This window comes from Ambystoma mexicanum, chromosome 2q, assembly GCF_040938575.1.
Source record: "Ambystoma mexicanum isolate Mex_15411 chromosome 2q, UKY_AmexF1_1, whole genome shotgun sequence".
Classification (NCBI taxonomy): domain Eukaryota; kingdom Metazoa; phylum Chordata; class Amphibia; order Caudata; family Ambystomatidae; genus Ambystoma; species Ambystoma mexicanum.
The window spans coordinates 109,158,039-109,181,436 of record NC_090924.1 but is presented as its reverse complement, the minus strand read 5'-3'; the positions used below and the strand labels follow the sequence as shown (position 1 = coordinate 109,181,436).

The window sequence follows — 23,398 nt, the reverse complement described above, 5'->3', positions numbered from 1 at the left end:
TGGGACGCATTCAAGGTGGTAATAAGGGGAGCGGCAATAGGCAAAACAGGAGGATTGACGGGGGCGGCCATGAGGGAATTGAATGAACTCGAGAGGGTGATTGAATTGAGAAAACAACGAGCGGGACTAGAGGGGGAGGAACCTGGAGAGCTGATAGAGCTGCGGACTAAATGTATGTTAAAACTAGGGAGGCTAAACTATGGGAGGTACCTACAGCGGTTACACGCGGAAGGGGATAAACCTAGCAGGCTCCTGGCCTGGCTTACTAGACAAGAGAATAAAAAAGATCCCATAACAGTGTTAGAAGATCACACCGGGGCAGAGATCAGGGACCAAGGGCACATTAACGCAATGTTTGCGCGTTTTTATGAGCAACTGTACGCCCCGAATCCGGAAATAGACCCGGAGGACATAACAGATGCACTGGTAGAAATGGGGTTGCCGAGGCTGGAGGAGGAACAGGCCCAGCTGCTGGATGCACCCCTCACGGTGGAAGAAATAGAGATGGTGATCGCAGAGCTTCCCACCGGCAAAACCCCGGGCCCGGATGGGCTTCCGGGGGAATTCTACAAGACGTACAAGAGCACCATTGCCCCGAAATTGCTTGAGACATTCCAAGACGCATACGAGACCATGCGTCTCCCGACAAGCCTGTCGGAATCGATAATTGTCCCGATTCTCAAACCAGTGAAGCCCCCGAGGAAATGCGCCTCCTATAGGCCAATATCCCTTATTAATCAGGATGCCAAAATATTAACGGCGGTCCTAGCCAACCGCTTAAAACAGGTAATATCCATGCTGATCCACCCGGACCAAACGGGCTACGTTCCGGGAAGGAACACGTCCTGGAACCTCCACAGACTTCACCATGTGATAGATGAGACAAATCGACTGCCAGACGAGAGTGTAATAGTGTCTTTGGAAAAGCTTTCGATTATGTGTGTTGGGAATGGCTGATGGGTGTACTCGCCCACTTTGGTATCGGGGAGGGGTACCTCCGGTGGATCAGGTTACTATACAGGGAACCCAGAGCAAGGGTGAAAACGGGGCGATTCATTTCCTAGGAGTGGAAGATACACAGGGGAACCAAGCAGGGGTGCCCGCTATTGCCAATATTATAGATCCTGGCTCTAGAGCCATTTGCGGTATTCCTTAGAGCAGAATATAGAGATACCGGACTGGACATAGATGGGGTGCTCCACCAAATCTCGCTATACGTGGACGATATGCTCCTATTCGTACGTGAGCCAACCACTAACCTACCCTGCCTCCTAGAGGCGATCGGGGCGTCCACTAGGCTCTCGGGCATAGCGATTAATAAAGAGAAGTCCCTCCTCTTCCCCTTGGCAGGACTGAAACACGTCCCCCCCATTGTTTGCCGGACCTGGGTCTGACGTGGGCGCCCAGCACCTTTAAATATTTGGGTATAGGGATACATCATTGTTGTATATAGGTTGTGTTATTGAAGTGTTTATATGCAGAAACTAGATGTATTGTGTCAGTACATCGGCTTGCGCTAGGCTGGTATCATTCGAGGTTGGAACCTCATCTATGTCATTAGCTGTGCATCAGAATGTTGTTCTTCAACTGTGAGCAGTTGGACCCTAGACACTGCCTGTGCTGGGGGTCTCTCACGTTTGCTTATTACTAAGATAATAAAGCCGACATAATACATCGATGGTGTGATCTGCAATCATCATTACAATGGCGACGAGGATGGGATGACATTCCCTAACGTAACGACACCTATCGCAACAGAGACCCCCAGCCTGCAGGACCATAAGTTTGGCCGTAGCACCAGAGGAACCAAGGGAAGGGAGAACGCCTGTTTAAGAGGCTGCAGTTCAGGGGCTGTCGAGTATTTGGCTTTGGTGTGTCTCTAAAGAGTGAAATGCGTCAGCTCACCAGCACAGGCGGGCGACGGCGCTGACCGTCCCGCAGAAGGAAGTCCTGAAGGAACCAGGAAACAACCCTGCACTACGCGGACCAAACCGCCTCATAGGAGATCTTCCGAATCGCTATTCCGCAAAGGTACGTGTGCAGCGAAATCCGCCGGCGGCGGCAGAGGCGAGCTTTTGGTGCGAAGGTGCGTGCCCAGCGAAACTTGCCGGCAACGACAGAGGCGAGTTATTTGTCGACCCCAAAAAGGTACGTTTCGTTCATCACACGGAAGCGGCGTAACGCAACGTGAATGCAAGTCCCTCAGAGAGAAGGTTGCTGATTGGCCCAGTATCGATGCTCACTACGTCTCAGAGTCACGGGGTTTTCAACGCAGGGAACAAGGAAGTGCGATCTCCCAGTGCAACCCTTGAGTAACGTGGTTGCCACACTTTGGGAAAAGCAGAGTTTGTTTTTAAAATTTGCCCTGGGCCCTTGCGGGAAGGCAAATCAGGCTTGGATCACAGGTGAGAATCGACACATTATCTGTGTGCCTACAGTTCTCTGCCATTGACGGAAATTATGGCATTGTCTGGAGTTCCGGGTCCACAGGTATTCATGCCCTCACCAGGTCCCCCAAGAATTAAATGGGTGCCTTGGAAAAAGGGTTTTCTTCACTATGTTAAGGCTACATGCGGAAATGGCATGTCTGTTGAGCGCAAAGTAGCAATGTTGTTGCATTTTCTGGGCTATGAAGGGCAGAGGATATATGACACCTTGCCTGAAGTTTCGGAATTGGATGTGGAAGAAGGTGTAAATGACTTTGATCTTGCTCTGATTAAACTTGATAAACATTTTGAAACTAAGACTAGTACAGTATTGGAAAGATATCATTTTGGTACGAGATGCCAACATGAGGGAGAATCTGTTGAAGATTACGTAACTGCTTTAAGACATCTGTCTCTGCATTGTAAATTTGGGAGTGGCTTAGACGAACACATAAGGGATCAGTTTATGTTACATTGTGCAAATGATAAGATTCGTGAAAAAATCTGGTTAAAAGATGATCCAAATTTAGATGAAGTTATTAGCATTGCGAAGAAAATTGAACACACCCTACAATGTGTGGCAAAGTTGGCTGCCAAAGAAAATAAGTCAACAGTAGGAACTGAAGTGTTAAGAGTGAATGATAAAAGGGGAACTTGCCCAAAAGAAAAGAAGAAACAGAAAATCAGACCAAATAGGCGTTATGATGGTAACCAAATGAAGGGTGGGGGAGCTGAACAGACAAATAAATATGCCCAGAGGGATAGCTCACAGTCCAATGTAAAGAGGGAAGATAGGTTATGTTTCCGTTGTGGGAGTGCACGCCACCTATCAACATCTCCTATATGTCCAGGGAGGCGTGCCAAATGCAATATATGTAAAAGATGGGGTCATTTCGAAAATTGTTGTAAAAATTATCGAATAGGAACAGATGGTAAAGGAACACTCATTGTCGAAGAATATGATGGCCTTTCCTCAGAGGAAGCGGATATTTCTGAAAATGAGATTGTCACGGTCCATATGGTAAAATGTTTAGAAACTGACGAAAGTGAGCATCCTTCAGCATGGATAGAAGTTAATGGTCATTATGTGAAAATGCTTGCTGACTCTTGTTCTAAAATCACGTTGATGTCCAAGATGGTTTTTGAGAATGTGGTTGGAGGTGCCATTGAACAACTGTGCCCGTCTGATAAAACCCCAGGGGGATATAATGGTGATAAAATAGAGATATTAGGATGTTGTGAAGCTGAATTAAAATTCAAAGGGAGAGTAGCGCAAGGAAGGATATATGTCACAAAGAGAGGAGAAACATTGTTAGGTTGGAGGGAACAAAGAGCGTTAAAAATCAAGTTAGATCCCAATGGTGAGGAACAAGTTTGCAATGTAGGCTACCCTTCTGAGTCCAATGATAAAATTGCCAAATGCGAAATGATAATGAAATATCCCGAAGTATTTCAGGAAAAGGTAGAATGTCTTAGGGGTATGGTTCATAAGATTGTCATAAGGGAAGGAAGTAAACCCATTGCATCAAAACTTAGGCCGTTACCGTTGTCGATGCGGGAAGCAGTACGGAATGAATTAGTAAAGCTTGAGAGGGAAGGAATTATTGAGCCAGCCAAGGCTGTAGAGTGGATATCCCCGGTGGTGGTCGTAAAGAAGGGAAGTGGAGATTTGAGGGTGTGCATTGATTTGAGGGAACTTAATAGATGTGTTGTGGCAGACCGCCACCCATTACCCAATATGGGTGAGCTTTTAAGTAGGATTGGGGATGCGAAGTGCTTTGCAAAACTTGACATGGCGAGTGCTTATCATCAAATTGGTTTGGATAATGAATCTCGCAAGTTAACTGCTTTTATTACATATGAGGGCATATATCAATTCAAACGCATGCCATTTGGATTGGTATCGGCTTCCTCAGTATTCCAGAAGGTGATGGATAAGTTACTAAAGGAAGTAAATGGGGTATGGTGTTTTCAAGATGATGTCCTGATCTGTGGTAAAGATGAAGAAGAACTGAGATTTAGACTCGATATGGTTCTAAAAATATTCAAGTCGAGGGGAATAACTTTGAGGAGCAAGAAATGTGTTTTCATGACTCAGGTGGTCGAGTATTTAGGCCATGAAATATCTGAACAGGGTCTCAGGCCGAAAAAGAGTTTAGTAGAGTCGATTATGAGGACTCTGCCACCAAAGAACAAAAGTGAATTAAGGTCATTTTTAGGTACCCTCGAATTCTATCATCGTTTCGTAGAGAATTACACGGATTGCATAAGAAATTTGAGGTCATTGCTAAGGAAAGGCGTAGAATTTGTATGGCACAAGGAATGTGAGAAGGAATTTGAGGAGGTAAAGAAGAAAATAGATATGGCAAAACCCCTATCGATGTTTGACACCAGGAAGAAAACAATTTTATCGGTAGATGCCAGTGACACTGGCATAGGAGTAGTTATGTTACAACCAGGTTTCGAGGAAAAAGAGATGGTGGTGATGCATGCATCCCGCATGCTGAAGGGTGCAGAGTTAAATTACTCAGTGTTGGAAAAAGAAGCCCTGGCATGTCACTGGGGAATTGAGAAAATGAAGAATTTTGTATGGGGACAGGAATTTGTTCTAAGAACAGATCATAGACCGCTCAAATCAATTTTTGAAAATAAGGGACTGGATAAGGTATCAAGGAGAGTGGCTGGATGGGTGACAAGACTACAGTGCCATAAGTTCATAATTGAGGTGGTTGCGGGTAAAGAAAATGTCAAGGCCGATCATGCCTCAAGAGTGAAAGTTGAAAATGCTGGGACTGACAGTGATAAAAATCTTTATGGTGAAAATGAGATGGTGTTTGCTACATTGGAGGGCATAATACAGAAACATGAATGGATTCAAGCGTTGAGATCCAGTGAGATATGGAGACGGATTATGGCTTTTGTAGAAAGTGAATGGCCAGAGAAAAGATTATTATCGAGTGAAGAAAGGTCAATGTGGGAGGTGAGAAATGAATTATCATTGAAGGGAGAGTTATTATATAGGTGGGACAAATTGGTTGTTCCGGGATGTTTGAGAAGTAAACTAATAAGTCGGGCACACCAAGGTCACATAGGGATGTGTAAAACCAAAGAAGTAATTAAAGATGATTACTGGTGGCCAGGGATGGATCATGAAATTGAGAAAGTTGTAGGTGCTTGCGCTGATTGCATCAAGTCGGGGAAAAGTTTACGTGCTAAGTCGCAACCGATGGAAAAAACTAGGACCCCAGCGGGTGTGTGGCAGGATTTAGCTATGGATATTTTAGGTCCATTAGATATGGGAGCAGGTAAAGGAAGGTTCGCCATAGTACTTGTTGATACATTTTCTAGATGGACTGAATTTAGGATTGTGAGGGAAGTTACCTGTATGCGGATAATAGAATTTCTGGAAGATGTTTTTGAAAGAGAGGGTTTACCCAGTAGTGTACTTACAGATAATGGCCCACAATTTGTGGGAAAATTGTTTTTAGAGTACCTTAGTAAATGTGGTATCGAACACAAAAAGACACCCTTGTATTGCCCACAAGCGAATGGAATGGTTGAGAGGGTTAACAGATCCATTATGGATGCTATTCGGGGAGCGAATGTAAGTGGACTTGACAGGAAGGTAGCTGTGAGAGATAGATTGTATGCGTTAAGGATGGCTCCAAGGATTGAGACAGGAGTCAGCGCATTTGAATTGATGAGAGGACGGAAAGCTAATACCTGTGTATCTCCCGCCTGGTTGGGTAAGGCGAGAGAAACGAATACAGTGGTTAATGAGGTGAGGAAAAAGATGGATGCCGACAAGGAAAGGTGGGTGAAGAGGGTTAATAAGAAATATCCAAAGAGGAAGACTGTGGTTGTTGCTGGAGATTCTGTGCGGGTAAGAAGGGCTGTGGTTTCTAAGAAAGGGGAACCTTTATATTCAGAACCTGTTAGAGTGACAAAGATTTACAAGAATGCGGTATGTGTGGAAGGTGGACAAGTCTGGAGCTTATCCAGAATTGCGAAGGTAAAAAGATGAGTATGTGATCTTAAAGAGAAAATTTTTTTTTTTTGGCTCACAACATAAATGTTGTATTTTCCCCAATAAGTTTGATCTGGAAATGTTAAGATTGAAAACATTAATGTGTAATAAAAGAAGTTTTTTTTTTTAGGGGAGGGAGGTGTGTTGTATATAGGTTGTGTTATTGAAGTGTTTATATGCAGAAACTAGATGTATTGTGTCAGTACATCGGCTTGCGCTAGGCTGGTATCATTCGAGGTTGGAACCTCATCTATGTCATTAGCTGTGCATCAGAATGTTGTTCTTCAACTGTGAGCAGTTGGACCCTGGACACTGCCTGTGCTGGGGGTCTCTCACGTTTGCTTATTACTAAGATAATAAAGCCGACATAATACATCGATGGTGTGATCTGCAATCATCATTACAATCATAATACCGTTGATACCCATGCATTCAACACGCTCGTCGCTCTAGATAGAACGCAGCGGTCAATGACTTTCTGGGGGACACTACCACTGGGAATGATGGGAAGAGCAGCCCTCCTGAAAATGGTGGTGCTGCCTCGCCTACTATACTTCCTCACGAACATCCCATACAACATACCCAGGGCCTTTTTCACCAAACTAAATACAATAGCGCGTTCATTCCTATGGGGGAGAGGGAGAAATAGGATCGCAATAAGGACCCTGCAGAAGGACTATGAAGAAGGGGGTATCATACTACCGGATTTTGAGAAGTACTATTTAGCGGGGCAGCTGCAATTTGCAGTAAAATGGCTGGGGGAAGACGAAACAATAGACACTTGCATTTTCCAACCTGCATTGAAACAGTATTACCTAAGGGAAATACTATGGCTCGATAGACCCCGGCTCAGAACCCTGCCGAACATGCTTAACATTGCAGTGGACTTATGTAAAAGAGTGTGTAAACTCCGCAGTCAACGCAAATCTCACTAGCGGGTCTCCTGGGGGGGGGGGGCACAAATACATTAGCAACATACCGAGCACACTGGGAAGCTGAAGGGGTAGCACACATTGGAGACCTGAGAAGGGAGGGAAGGTGGGCGGACTTCCACGAAATGGTAGATGAATACGAAGTACATATGGGTCAATTCATCCTATATACCGGCATGCTGAGAAACATCACGGGAAGATGGCCAGATTGGGAAGACCAGGACGTGGAAACAGCATTAGATGTATGATATGACATTGCAGAGGGAACGCACACAACCTCTAGGTTGTACGAAGAACTATTGAAGGTCAAGGACCCACAGGAACAACACACGAGGCAGCTCTGGGAGGAGGAGTTGGGGAGACCCCTCAGCGATCAAGAATGGACTAGGGCCTTACGATACCCAAAAAAGGTATCCAGAAATGCAAGGTTTAGGCAGGCGCAGCTATACGTCACGCATAGAGCGTATCTCACACCCAAGAAGATGAATAAAGTCCATACAGGGGCTCAGAGCGGGTGCCCCCGCTGCTCGTCGGAAGAAGCGGACATGGTACACATGTTCTGGTCCTGCCCAGTGATACAGGAGTTCTGGGACGGGATCAGGCTCAAGATAGCGGGAAGTGGACTTCGAATCTAGGCGGAACATCCCGAAAAGTACCTACTGGGCCTCTTCTCGAGAGGGGGTAAGCATGATTCACATTTGGCAAAGATGAAAGATTTGATAAGTATACTGGCCAAGAGACTGATAGCAATGACATGGAAGTCAAAGGAGGGCCCGCGTGTGAAGGCATGGTGGTCAGACCTTCAGAAGTGGGCGCAGGCAGAGACAGTGGTATGGGCAAGAGCAGTGATAAGAGGGGAAGGTGAAACTGCACACAAGTTGTCTGCATGGAACACACTAATACAAGACCTCTTTGGCCACCCGGAGGAAGGAAGCTGTGAAGATCCCTTGGAAACAGAGGATCCGTAGGTGAAATAGTAAGGCCAGCACGAAGCCCAAGAATAGAACATTGTGCGTACCAGACCTGGTGCTCGACTCCATGGGAGGTCCAGAGCGAACTGATATGGTCGCTGGGGAAACTATGAAACCACAATGGAAAGACAAGATCCGCATGAAGTGCCAATGAGCCATCTATGTTAGTTGTTTGTATGTTATGTGTTTGTTGTTGTTCAAACAAACAATAAAGACATTTTTTTTTAAAAAGGGTGAGGTCGGACCGACCAGATGGAACATCGGAGTGCGAGTCACGCACCGATGCTAAGTGTCGGAGGCTGCCTCTTATGCACGAGATAGCAGTGCCCGAATAGCTTTGGGCGTATGATGTGGAGCAGCTTGCTGGATAGACAGACTGTGGGTGGCAGCCAGAGGGTACGGAACCTGAGAAGGCATATATGAGCCCCTGGGGGAGGCCAAGGAGTGCAAGCTGGCGGTTGTGGACGGAGAAGCCAGCAAGGGGCACAGACAGCGCACCCCGGCCCATGGCGAAGTTGAGCTGCACCCAAGCTGGGGCATTGAGGCATTAAGCGGCCCAAACTGTGCACAGGAACGCGCCGTGGAGGGCGAACAGGGGCTGGGCCCGATGGGACCTCACAGCGAGCTTCTGGAGTGAGACAGTGAAGGCGGATAACCTTGGGGCACTTGCTGGCCTACAGTCAGCATCGGGCGGCCTCCTTGACCGAGGGGCGTGAAGAAGACACCTGAGGCAATACCCCAGGCCAGACAGCCTTGGGGCTCACGGAGCACCGGAGGGAGATTGAAGAAACATAGTGGAGGCCGGGGTAGCGACACAGCGTGGGCGCCGATATGTGGGAGGACCCAATCCATTCCAGTGTGAGATGAGCGATATGGACACACCTGTGCAAAGTCAACCCGGCCCCAGATACGCCTAGAGTGACCTGGCGCCGCACTGACTTTTACGCGAGAGGTGGCGCTGCCGGCCCACACCTAAATAGCACTGCACAATGTCCAACAAAACGGCCAGACCCAAAAGCAAACAGCCCACGCTGGAGGCCTATGCCAAGACGCCTACAGGTGCAGAGGGAGGTAAAAGAAATGACACCACCGCTGCAGGGGCGGAGACACCGGGCACGATCCAGGAAGTGCTGGCAGCGATTGCGACTTGAAAATTGCTTGGGAGACCAAATTGGGCCCGGCAATGAATGACCTGAAAGTGGGTCTGGATCTCAATATCGGAGCGGTCCAAAAGGAAGTTAATCTGATGAGACAGGATGTGCGGACGCTTGCGGAGCGCACTGGTAACCTGGAAGAGGAGATGGCCCGAACACGGCGGCATGCACCGCCCACGGATCGGAACTCCATGCCCTTGTGCAGCGTGTGGGCAACCTGGAGAACAGGGCAGAGGAGTCAGAAGGGCCTGCCAGACGCAATAACGTTTGTATTGTTGGCCTGCCGGAAGGAGTGGAGGGGTCCAACCCAACAGAATATGTAGAATCCATGTTTTTGCAGGAACTAAGTGGCGGTGCACTATCCCAGGGGTTTGCAGTTGAGAGGGCGGACAGAGCCTTGACAAGGAGACCGCCCCCAGGAGCCCCCCCGCGGCTGCTGATCGCAAAGATCTTGAACTATCGGGATCGGAAGAAGATACTCGAATTCTTCCGGAAGGGAGGAACGATAGAAAGGGGGCCGGCAAAAATCACGGCGTACCCGGACTACACTCTGCACATACAGTGCAGCAGGATGAACTTCGGGGAGGTGAAAAGGAAGTTGAGAGAGGCCGGCCACCGATACATGTTGCTCTACCCGGCCAAACTGAAAGCGTTCTACAAGAACAAAACTCTGTTTTTTGAGAAGCCGGAGGATGCTATGGATTGGCTGGACATGCAGGGTCGCCCCCAGGAACAGGATATCCAGATGGGAGCCGTAGAAGATAAGTAGCACGCAGCTGGGCCATCCCCAGCGACATAACATAAGACATTGGGACGAGAATTTAGTATCACATAAATATGGCAGGGAATGTGTTGCAACAAATATGGGCTGGCAAGATCCGTTAGATGCTATAATGCTACTTAGATTAAGACATTGGCACTTGAATATAGTGTTCAATAAAGCTTGTGGGGAATGTGTTGCAGCATATATGTGCTAATACGATCAGTTGGATGTAATTATTCCAATCAGATGAGTGGGAGCTCCAGGGAGACTATCCCTGAACCCCGTAGTTGTACACTTAGTTAGGTCACTGTTGGATCGGTGACGCCCCGTGGGGTACTAGTCCTCGGTCACGAGACAAGACCAGACGCGGGTGGGCCTGAGATCCAGGGATGGAGCTGGGCATTTGTTGGGGCTGGGTAGGGTGGGGGGAGGGGAAGGGTTGTGTGCTGTGGGGTAGAGTTGGCGAGAGGGTAGGGGGGGTGTTGGGGTTGGGAGGGATAAGAGCCGGACTATGGGCGATCAGGGGAGACATAGGAAGTGAGAGCGGATGGGGAGCACATAGGGTAGATGGCATCGGGTAATCTCAGAGTAGCGACCTGGAATGTGCGGGGACTCAATAGTTATCTAAAACGCAACAAAGTGATGATGTACCTAAAGAGGATGCGTATTGACATAGCCTTGCTACAAGAGACCCACCTCACCAGGGAGAAGCTGGAGGTGGTCAGAAGAAAATGGAAAGGTAATGTCATAGGCACCACATATTCGGCATATGCAAGAGGGGTAATTACATGGGTGGCACCGCACGTGCCGTTTCAGTTGCTCAATTCGAATATAGACCCAGAGGGCAGAATGGTGGTGGTGGCGGGACTCCTGGAGAACAGGCAGGTGAATATCATAAATTTGTATGCCCCTAATCACGATACAGCGGCATATTTCAGGTCCCTATATAGTAAAATTAGCCCCCTGGCAGGCGGCGCGATGGTGTGGGGAGGGGGATTTCAATTGCACCCTGAACCCCAGGATAGATAGGTCAGATGACAAACAAGGGAAGCCGGCGCCAGCAGCTAAAGCATTGCGGACAATGTTGATAGACCTAGGTCTTGAGGACGTATGGAGGAAGCTGCACCCAATGGATAGGCAATATTCGCACTGTGCAGCGCCACATGACCTGCATACGAGGCTCGATTATGTGTTTGCTGATGCTGAGATAGCGGGAAAAATGGTGGGGGCGGAATACAAGGCCCAGGTATTATCCAACCATTCGCCTTTGGTCGTAGAGTGGCGACATCAACCCCCCCCCCCGAGCGCGTATCCCGACATGGAGGCTTAGAACTGAGGCTCTACAGGATGCAGGATTCCGAGAAGATCTGAGGGAGGCTATCAAGGAATACTTTGAGATCAACAATGGCAGTGTACGCTCTATGGGAACAGTATGGGAGGCATTGAAGGTGGTGGTGCGTGGAGTAGCTATATCAAAATCCAAAGGGCTCCAAGGGGGTATTGAACAGGAACTGCAGGAGACAGAAACAGAGCTGGAGGGCCTTACACAGAGCGAGGGACCCACCCGAGAGAACAGCGTCAAGATAAGGGACTTACATTTAGCCTGTGGCGAACTCTGGGATAGATTATGCAAATTAAACTATAAAAAATTTACGGAGAGGCTACATGCAGGGGGGATAAGCCTGGTAGATTGTTAGCCTGGTTATACAAAAATGAAACCCCCGCTCGGTGATTAGAGAGGTCAGGAACGAGGAAGGTCAAATCTGTAATACCCAGGAAGGGGTAAATGAAGAGTTCCTCAAGTATTACAGACGATTATATGAGGACACCGGAGAGGATGCGAGTCAAGAAATATCGGAAATAATTGAGGATATAGGGTTGCCTACCTTAGATGAATCAGAACGCACAGATCTCGACGCCCCCATCACCTCGGACGAACTGGAGGCGGTGATTCAACACCTGCCTACATGTAAAGCGCCCGGTCGGATGGGTTACCCAGCAAATTTTATAAAACGTATAAACAGGAGCTACTCCAGCCATTGCTGGCCATGTTCAATGAAGCTTATGAGCGGGGGGAACTGCCGGCGTCCCTCCGCGAGGCAGTGATCATCCTGCCCCTAAAACCGGGCAAGCCGGACTCAGAATGCGGATCCTATAGGCCCTTGTCTATGCTCAATCAGGATAGCAAAATCCTTACTGCAGTGCTAGCCAACAGGTTAAAGAAGGTAATAGGCAAGTTGATACACCCGGACCAAATGGGTTACGTCCCCGGTAAAAATATCACAGACAACCACAGGAGGCTGCACCATATCATTGACCAAACCGAGGAAGGCGAGCTGGCCATCGTGTCACTGGACGTGGTTAAAGCTTTTGATTCAGTGTGATGGCTGTGGTTGAAAGCGACCCTGAAAGGATACAGAATGGGATCAGGATACATCAGATGGGTTCAGATTTTATATAGCTCCCCGACTGCAAGAGTTAAAACCGGAACCACAATTTCAGATAAATGGCAACTCAGTAGAGGCACCAGACAGGGATGCCCCTGGTCACCCATGTTATACATCCTGGCATTAGAGCGGCTGGCAATATGCCTGTGGCAACAATACAGGGAGGTGGGGGTCCGTACTACAGGGGGCACACACCTGATGTCGCTGTACGCGGACAATATGCTTCTCTATCTGCACTACCCGGAGGAGAACCTGCAATATGTGCTGGAGGTGATGGATCGTTATGCCACCCTCTCGGGCATATCTGTGAACCCCCGGAAGTCTAGTCTGTTCCCCTTGGGAAGGTATAAGAGCACCCCATTGGAGAGGCTGCCCATCTTGCAGATACCCTGGCAGCGCGGGACATTTAGGTATCTGGGCATAAATATTTACCACATGATAGAGACAGAGCACAGACAAAATACAGAGAAAGCGATAGAGGGAGTCAAGAATAGCATGGCGTTCTGGTCTAGATTACCCCTAGCCATGATGGGGAGGGCAGCTCTGCTCAAAATGGTGGTTTTGCCCAGACTCTTACATTTCTTTGTGAATATCCCGCACCTGATCCCCAGACGCTTTTTTGTGAGGATTCATGGCATGTGCAGGGACTTCATATGGGGCAATTCTAGAAACAGGGTGGCCCTGTGGAAACTACAGAACACATGTGATAAGGGGGGCATAAACCTGCCAAATTTTGAACTGTACAACTTGGAGGGACAGTTGTTGTACGTGGCTAGGCGGTTGTCTGCAGAAGACTCGGGAGAAGTTAGACTTTTGCAAGGCGAATCAGCTCCATACTTCTTGAAAGAGATAGTGTGGCTGCATAAAACTAAAATGACGAGGAGGGGGAGACTATTGAAATTGGGCTGGGAAGTCTGGCGCAGGACATGGCGAACGATGGGTGACCTAGATCCGCTTTCTCATCAGGCCCCGCTGGCAGTGCTATGCGGGGACGACTCCCAACTGTTTGAAGTGGTTGTTACGCTCACCTGGCTCCCACAGCGGCATCGATCTGAACTGGACAGCTCCGGACTCCACCAATGTGACGCGTAGGGCCGAGATGACGGACTGGACTGGCCCACCTAGCTTCGTTTGCTTGGCCCGTAGGAATATTATTCTGCAAATGGAGAAAGGGAATTAATCACCCGTGGAGTTGAGTGTAAATTCCCCCCACCACCGCTGTTCTCCCCACAGATCACCTTTGATGTCCCCTCTTATAGTCCCACCTGATGGTTTGAAAAGATGAGCTCTCCAACCTGCATTGAGCGCAGGGGAGTGTTGATAACCAGTTGCTTCACTGGCTCGAAGGAATTGGTGAGTTCCAGAACAATACTGACTCCAAAAAATATGTAGTTCGTAAGAGTTCACATGTCTGACTTTCACTCTTGTCCAATTCCTTGCAGTTTGCAGCTTGACCCTTGCGAAGAGTTCCTCGTGGTAGCTGACGAAGTTCAGGTAAGGATTTGGCTTATCTTACACAGTTCAATAAAATAAGGCCAGAATGTAAGCTGCTTGTTCCCTTATTCAGGTGTGGCGAGAAGATATGAAGTTCGAGGAATTATGCCTCTGCCGGTAAAATTAGGTAAGTCTATTGCGGTGAGAAGAGTTCCCCTTATTTGTCCCGTTGTCTCACCTTGTCGTCCTTTTGTTCCCCTTAGGGGCCGGGGTGCGGCGAGGATGCAATGGAGGCTGCGCCGACCCGTGAAGACGAATAGTACCCCTGGCGGTAATCAGGTAAGTCTATGGGGGTAGTTACTATTGCCTCTGTTTATTTCCTTGGCTCACCTTTGCTGTTCTTGTGTTCCACTTAGGTGCCAGAATGCAGCGGGAACCTGCAGAAGGATGCGGTGGATCGTGAGGATGCTGCAAAGGCCGGTGAATTCAGCGTGGCGATGCAGCAGGCGAGGCGTCACGCGTAAATGCTTCTTTCTTCCAGCTCGAAGGTGCGGTGGATCCGGCATTCAGGTAAGGTTCGAAGGTTTGCTCTTATTCTAACCTTTTCTCCTTCTGTTCCTCCCTTTTTCTTGGAGCTGCAGACTCGAGGCGGGCGTGGCAGAAGACTGGATGCAGGCTTGCAGACAAGGTGAGCGTTACGCTGCTGGATGCAGAATAACGCGAAGCGTGTGCTGCTCTTCGACGTGGTTTAAATGGCATCCAAAGTAGTCCCATGTAAGTATTCTTCCCCAGTCCCACCCGAGTAAAAAATAGTCCCTAGGGAAAATAGTCCCTTCCAAGCCTCATTTGGCTTGGAGCTCTGCAGCATGGTCTGCACCAGGTAAGCTTGCAGCATGGTCTGCATCAGGTAAGTTCTACTCTATGAGCCTGGCGCCTATGGTGCCAGGACTGACTTTCCATATGAGCCTGGCGCCATAGGTGCCAGGACCGCACCCAAACAGCCCCTAGCAAGGGCTTTTGGGCTTGCTCAAAACAACTTGATGCCTGCTTCTGGGGTTGCTGGACCTGGTCTGGTTCCCCGGGGGTAGGCATCATGACAGATCTGCAGATACTGGGAACCGGTGGGCTTAGCCACCCTCAGAGATATATGGCAGGATGGGGAAGCATTGGGATTCCAAAGGCTGCAGGAGGAGACAGGGGTGCATAGAGGCCAATACATCACTTATACCAAGCTCATGAAATGGGTGAGGGAGAGGTGGCCTGAGACAGTGCTAACAGAAGAACCTGATGCCACCCTGGAAACGATGTATGATGTTTCAGAGGGTGGGCATGAGATATCCAGGATATATGAGCTCCTGAGAGCAAAGGCAGGGAAGGAGCTGCTTTAACTGAGGCATGACTGGGAGGAGGAGGTAGGAGAACCCATGACAGAGGGACAGTGGGACAGAGCCCAAAGGTACCATAAAAACGTGTCCCGGAATGCGAGACTCCAGCAGATCCAGCTGTACGTCACCCATAGAGCTTATCTAACTCCCAGAAGGATAGCCAGGTTTGGGGGCGTGGCTATACAGAAATGCCCCAGGTGCGGGGAGGAGGAGGCAGGGTTGCTGCACATGCTCTGGGCCTGCCCTGAGGTGCACAGATTCTGGGAAGAAATAAAGATGAAAATGGCTGGTAGGGGGGTGGTGCTTGACATAGGGTCGGCCTGGGCATGTATGCTTGAGATTTTCCCCAGGCCACGTAATTCAAGGCATGTCAGAAAGATGAAGGACTTGGCCTACATCTTGGCTAAGCGCAGAATTGCAATGTGCTGGAAAGCAGCCCATAGGCTCAGAGTGGAGATGTGGTGGGCGGACCTCTTGAGATGGGCTGAAGCAGAAACCGCGGTGTGGTTTGAAGCTGTCACCAGGGGAGGAGAGGAGGAAGTGGGCCCTCCGATAGCCTGGAGGCAACTGGTGACCTCAATGGCTAATTCCCACCAAGCCAATCTTGAAACAGAGGACAAAGATGAGTCTACAAATACTAAGATTCCCGAAAATATTCATGCAGAAGACGCTGGTGAGATGGCTCGAGTCGATGGGTTGGGAGGGGGGAGGACGGAGAACAACATTGTATAATGTGATGTTTTGACTTTGATTATGAACGTCCTAAAAAGTTGTAATGTTTGGTGTGTTGTTTGTTTAATAATAATAAAAATTGTTTTAAAAAAAAAGCATATTCTTCAGATCATGCCAAGGTTGGCTTTATTTTCGCTCACATGACCGGAAACGCCCTGGCCTGGGCTACCCCTCTGATCAACCGGACCGATCCGGTACTCCAAGACTATTACGCCTTCAAAACACTGATTCGGCAGACATTTTTGCGCACTGAAAGTACCTATCTGGCCTCTGAGGATCTCCTGGACATCAAGCAAGGTAATACCGACTTGCTGTCTTATATCACGCTCTTCCAGCAAATTGCAGCAGAAGCTGGATGGCAAGAACAGGCACAGTATGCCATTTTCCGGAGAGGTCTGAGAGAGGACTTGAAAGATGAGTTGGCACGTATTGCCCGACCTCTTACATTTGCGGATTTAATTACAGCTACACTCCGCATTGATTTCCGTTTATCTGAACGAAAGAAGACCAAGGGCTATTGTGCTTCTCCTTCAGAAAACCTTCCTCAGTTACCTCCTCCTTCCACACGCTCCTCCCAAGATGAACCCATGCAAATCGTAACTACCCGTGCCCCTCTTACGGCTGAAGAACGCAAGAGGCGTTGAGAAGGAAGTTCGTGCATGTATTGTGGTTCGTCTGCCCATCTGCTTCGGGACTGTCCGGATGGGCCCCCCAGAAGTTCGGGAAACGAACGCCTTCGGTGAGTGTGGGGACTCACTACCGAGGGGTTGTCTCTAGTCACTATGCTACCCTCTCCGTTACTTCCACGGATAGGTCAGAAGACGCTCGATTTATGGTAGTGGCAGTGTCTTTTCTGGTAGGAAAATCCACAATCCAGACCCAGGCCTTACTTGATTTTGGAGCCGCAGGAAATTTTATTGACACCCAATGGGCGGAACGAAGAGGCTTAAACTGCATCGCCAAGACCGAAGACCAGAAGGTGCAGGGTGTTGACGGCGAACCCCTGAGCTCGGGCCTCATCACCCATACTACAGAGGAACTCACCATGTTTATCAAGCAGCATTCCGAGCGTCTCACCTTTGATATAAAACGAGCGGCACATTTCCCTCTCATCCAGGGTATTGGTTGGCTTCGCAAACACAACCCCACCATAGACTGGTCCAAGAACTTGTTAAGTTTCCATTCCTCGTTTTGTAAAACAAACTGTCTGCCTAAACCTACCTTTGAAGCTGTTCAAACTACATGCAGTATTGATTCTAAGATGGTACATTGCCTACCAGTTCATCTTAAGGAATTCACGGAAGTGGTAACCGAAAAGGTTCCCTTACAGCTACCACCACACAGACCGGAAGATTGCTGTATTGATCTCCATCCCGAAGCCTTGGTTCCTTTTTGCTGCATGTATCCCCTATCAATACAAGAAAAACAGTACCTTCGAGATTATTTAGACAAGAATCTCGCTAACGAACTCATCCGACCTTCCAAATCCCCAGCAGGGGCCTCGCTGTTTTTCATCCCTAAAAAAGGGACTCACGAATTACGGCCATGTATTGACTACAGGGGCTTAAATAAGGGGACTATAAAAGACCGCTACCCCATGCCACTGATTGCAGAGATCATACATGCAGTTCAGGGAGCTACCATTTTCACAAAATTGGACTTACTCAATGCTTACCATCTACTCCGCATTCAGACCGGCGACGAATAGAAGACCGCTTTCAGGACTCCGTTCGGTCTTTATGAATACCAAGTGATGCCTTTTGGTTTGGTCAACGCATCTTCAATTTTTCAGCGCTTCATGGACCGACTTTTCTCTGATCTACTTGGCCACACAACCATTGTTTACCTCGACGATATACTAGTCTTTTCGCCCACTCAGGAAGAACATGACTTACACGTCAAGGAAGTCTTCCAAAGATTACAAGGAAATCACTTGTCTGTAAAGTTGGACAAATGCGTTTTTTCAGCTTCTTCCATCTCATACTTGGGTTTCATCCTTACCCCTGAGGGTATCGCCCTGGATCCCCAAAAGGTCAGTTCCATCCTAGAATGGCCATCACCCAAGTCGGTAAAGGATATTCAGAGATTTCTAGGATTGCCAAACTTTTTGAAAATTCATACCCAACTTTTCTCAACAAGTTGTGCCAATCACTACACTCCTCAAGAAATCTTCGATGCCATTTATTGGTCTCCGCAAGCTGAAGAAAGCTTCCAACAGCTCAAGATTTTGTTCTGTTCTGCTCCGATACTCCGGCAACCTGATCAACATCTTCCATTTATTGTGGAATCAGATGCGTCCGCAGCAGCCGTGGGAGCGGTATTATTACAGAAGCACCAAGAAAAGGAACACCCTGTGTCTTACTGTTCGAAAACACTTAACAGCAGTAAGAGGAACAATTAAATAATATGAACGCAAGTTGTTGGCCATGAAGTTGGCCTGCTCAGAATGGCGTCAACTTCTCCAAGGAGGAGAACCCCCTTTTACTATTCGGTCTGACCACAAAAATCTACAGGTCTCACGACAGTTTGAATGTAGCAACACCAGAGAAGCAAGATGGGCTCACTTCTTTGCGCAGTTCAATTTCGATATTACATACATCCCAGGCGAGCAAAACCTGGTTGCCAATGCCCTATCCAGACGTAGTGATTATACCACTGATCCTAGACAGTCTAAGGAATTGATGTTCCCCAAGCCCAAGAGAATTGGGATCCTGTCTACCTTTCTGCAGCAAGTTAAAGAAGATTCGGGAGGAAGGTTTGAGGTGGAAAGACATTCCAAGAAAGCTGAATATGTTATACCGGATGGCCTATATTTGGTGAATGGCAAATTGTACCTTCCTTCTCAGTCATTAAGAAATACTGCTTTATCTTGGTGTCACGATTCCAAGTTAGCAGGTCATCGTGGTATTAAAGGCACTCTTGATCTACTACAACAACATTTCTACTGGCCGGACATAAGAGAGGAAACCAGCTATATGTCCAGTCATGTTCGACTTGCCTTCGCAGCAAATCCTCCACACAAAGGCCCATTGGACTGTTGGAGCCATGCAACATTCCTACTGGTCCTTGGAACATTTTATCGACAGATTTTATAGTCGAATTACCCAAGTCCCAACGATGCACCTGCATAATGGTGGTGGTAGATTCATTCACCAAGTTGGCTCACTTTTCCCCCTTACCCTGAGTACCCTCTGCTTCAGAAATGGCAGAGGTCTTTCTGAGAGACATCTTCAGATTGCATGTTCTTCCAACCAAAATGATATCAGATCGAAGAAGCCAGTATACCTCTCATTTTTGGAAGGCTTTCTGCAAAAAATTGGGGATTGATAGGGCACTTACTTCTGGGTTCCATCTGCAATCAAATGGGCAAACGGAGCGCCTTAACGGCACTCTGGAACAATACCTCAGGTGCTTTGTGAATCGGCAACAAGAAAATTGGGCCCAGCTTTTCCCCACCGCAGAATTCTTGTACAATAACTCTTTTCATTCCACGCTAGGAATGAGTCCTTTTTTTTGTACTTACGGACACCACCCACGTTCCATCCTTCCCCTTGCAGGTCTGGTTTCTAACGTTCCCTCGGTTGACTCTTCTGTAGCCCTCATTCAGAAAGTCCAGGATAAGGCCAGACTAGGTCTTAAGGAGGCCCAATATCGGAATAAGACTCAGGCGGATAGACACCGCAGACCCGTTTCCGATTGGGGAGTCGGATCCAAGGTGTTACTGTCCACTAAGTTCCTGCCACGATGGGTACGCCCTTCCAAATTATCCCCAGATTCATTGGTCCCTATAAGATAACTCATGTCATCAACCCTGTGGCATTCCGCCTCCAACTCCCCATGAGTCTACGTCGCGTTCACCCGGTGTTTCAAACCTCTCAGCTGAAACCCTTTGTGGCTGACAGATGGGCTTGTGGCTTTGGGAACACCCCTGTTCCTCCTGATCCTTCCAAAGATGTATACGAGGTGGCGAGCATATGCGACTCCGAGTATCGCAGGGGTCACTTGGAGTACCTTGTACACTGGAAAGGATACCCCAGATCGGAAAGTTCGTGGGAACCCAGATCTCATCTTAATGCCCCTCTATTGTTATGAAAGTTCCATCAGATTCACCCAGGGAAACCAGGAGGGGTAGGCCTTGGGAGCGGGCATACTTTCACATCTTTGGGTAACTGGCGGCTTTGGAACCGATAGAAACGGCATCCTCCATTGCTGGTTCCATCACGTTCTGTGCAACGCAGAGTGCCGGTCTAGTCTTTTCATTGCAGCACGTCCGACGCTGGTTGTTTTCTTTCTGCACTTCCGGCATTTGGGCGCATTGCAACGTCCTGAGTTCCAGTTTGTCTGCATTAGCCTGCGTTTCTCTTGCTATTCCATAGCTCCCTCATTTTCCCTCCTTTGCTTACTTTTTGGTCTGATTTCTCCACTGCCCCATCCCGGCTTGACTCTTACCTCCTCACCTTGTTCCTTCCTTTCCGCCCGTCTCCCATCTATTCTTTCTGCTCCCTCGCTTTGCCTGTTATATTCTTCCTTTCCCCCCGTTTCTTCTGATTGACTTCCCGTGTACCGACCTTTCCTGCCTTTGGATTGCTTGCCCTCACCCTGTGTCTTGATTTTTCTCCCAGTATGCCTGTCCCTGGACTGCTTCTTCTTTTCCCTGTGCTGCTCGCTGAGGCTCCTTCTACTACTTACCTTCCCGAGGAGTTTGCACGGGGGCTCCACTCTACATCCCGTTCTGCTGCCGGACCAGGCCACAGAATATACTTCCCAGATCTGCTTCAAGAACTCCTGGATCTCGTTCTCGCCTAACCACTCTGTGTGGACTTCTTTGGGGTTTTTTGTGCCACCGGCTTTTTCCCCACATTCAGGTGGCCGCGGAGGATAGCCACAGGTTACCTTTAAGGTGACACTGTGGCCTCCTTCCACGGTCGCCCCCTATCTACATTAAAAAAAGGAGAAGACCAGACCCAAAGGAAGACAAAAGCCAGCACTCCGGTGGAAAGACAGAGGTGAAGTCGAAGGGGAGGTGGGAGAGACAGAGTCTTCGGTGGAGGAAGAAGATATTACCGACCATTCTGACAGTGATTGTCAAATACCGAACAAGGACAAATGATCAGCCTGGAGTAAAAACACGGGCAGACAGAATTCAAAAGAGTTATAAAAAAACAAGAAAAGCAACAAAGAAAAACAGCCTTGTTTAAATCAAGAACACACAGTATAACTAAAACTAAATAATAGGACCATGTTTAACAGTCTGAATTGAACATGGCTAACTGGCCCACTCTTGCACGTGAGAGGTAAACAGCCTTAGACAAACCTAGGTTAGAGATGGTGTCATCGAACAGGTATCCCTGAACTTGGAAAAGTAATCAAAAGCCATACCTGGAATTTAAGGCAGGGTCCCTCTGTGGTGATGCAAGCACTTATACTTTCTGCCACAATCATCCCGAGACGTCGAACCTGGGGCACACTGCTATCCAGGTGGCACTGTACCCCTGCCAACATGCTGCCTAGAAGCTCTGAAAGAAATGGGGATCAAGAAAAAATAAACAACATTGTCAACATTGCATCAGGCCAAAGTAAACCATATCCCTAGCATGTAGTAAGCACAAACTCATAAGTATACACGCAATTGAAGTCCATGCAATGTATAGCCATGTGCTATTTTAAGGACAGCATTTCATTTGGGGATTCTCCTGTCCCTTTTTATGAGATCCCAAAACATTTTGCTATTTCCTGTTTTGTCTGAAACTTTGACTTTATTTCTGTAGCCAGAGGGACTTCTACTGCAGTACCTTTGCCATTCCAACCCTACTTGATGGGTTGCCCCAGGGTAGCCCTTATGGTTCCTGGTGCTTCTTAAGCACAACATTCTGCTCTCTGGGTGATTCCATCACCCTAAAAGTGTATTGTGGAGTAGGCTGGTGACAGCTGTAATGTTGTTTTGATTCACAAGGGGTATAACTGGTTTTACTGCATTAGTAGCCCAATGAACCTTTATGATGGTCAATAGAGTACTAATGAATTTTTAGGTCCTACTCCAGGTCATTTTCTTTTTGGCCATACCTTTGCCTGTGGGGACCATGAGGAAGGCCTAGAATATTCATTGTACTAACGTAGGCTCACTGTGAGCCCAACCCAGCATCCTAAAGTGGTTTAAAATCGCTGAACCTGGTTACTCAACCTAGACGAGACCAATACACATCCTTTGTGTGTAGACCAGAGATTCGAGTTTGTTCAGGCAAGCCAGAATAGCTGGCAGTTGTTAAGATGGATTTTCAGAACCAGCCCTGAGGGAGGGTTAATGGAGCCCAACTTATTTTAGTGAACAGTGTAAAGACACTTAGATCTAGCCAAACTCAATCAGGGTTTGTGGTAGAGTAGTAAGGCTACAGCCTCAAGAAACATGGGGTTGGAGTAGTGGTACAGCGAGGCACACAAAGCACTCAAAACAAATTAGACAGAAGGTATAAAAATACACTATTTATTACGCCTGAAAACATTCTGAGCAATGAAAATAACAGACAAGTTTTCCAACCTAATCATTAGTATTCCAACCAAATTACTATACACATTGTGAGACACCTTAGGGTATCCTCAGACCTACTCCCTTTCGATCCTCTTCTCAGGTGGACAGCGAAAGGCCATTGCTTGTGGATCCTGACCCTGGGGGGTGGAGTTGCGAGGGAGGATAACCTGGGTGGAGAGTCCTTGGGGTTGGCAAGAGGATGTCCGCAGGCGAGACATGGTTTTTCCCATTTTCCTTGTGATAACCAACCTTGTCCTCCCCCTGCCTTTATAGGCTGTTGCCAATCACTTCCCTGCATTTCCGCTCATTCATATCACTATAGTACTGGGACGAGGAAGAGGCAACTTGGAGTGGTACACACCGACATGTCATTTCACCACTCTGGTACTGAGACGAGGAAGAGGCCTGAGGACTGTTGTGAGGGTCAGACATGTGCTAGAAACACCACCAATTATAGCCAGGCAATTGTACACAATGGCTCACACATGCAACCTGTTAGAGACATGCAGGTGTTTAAAAGGTGGAGCCAACAGCATGAGGGTGAGGAAGCCAGCAGGAGTGACGCCAGGACGGGAGATGTGGGCCTCGAGGGTGGACATCC

The 23,398-nt window shown here is 48.1% G+C and overlaps 1 protein-coding gene across 2 annotated transcripts in view; it reads right to left on the bottom strand.

Annotated features, from left to right (window-relative positions):
• The window catches only part of TELO2 (telomere maintenance 2), an 890,041-nt gene that overhangs the window by 564,157 nt on the left and 302,486 nt on the right, over window positions 1-23,398 (bottom strand). For both annotated transcript variants that reach the window (XM_069646967.1, XM_069646968.1), the window contains one exon: window positions 21,651-21,787. In XM_069646967.1, the coding sequence (XP_069503068.1) occupies window positions 21,651-21,787 (137 nt within the window). The remainder of the gene's footprint in view (window positions 1-21,650; window positions 21,788-23,398) is intronic.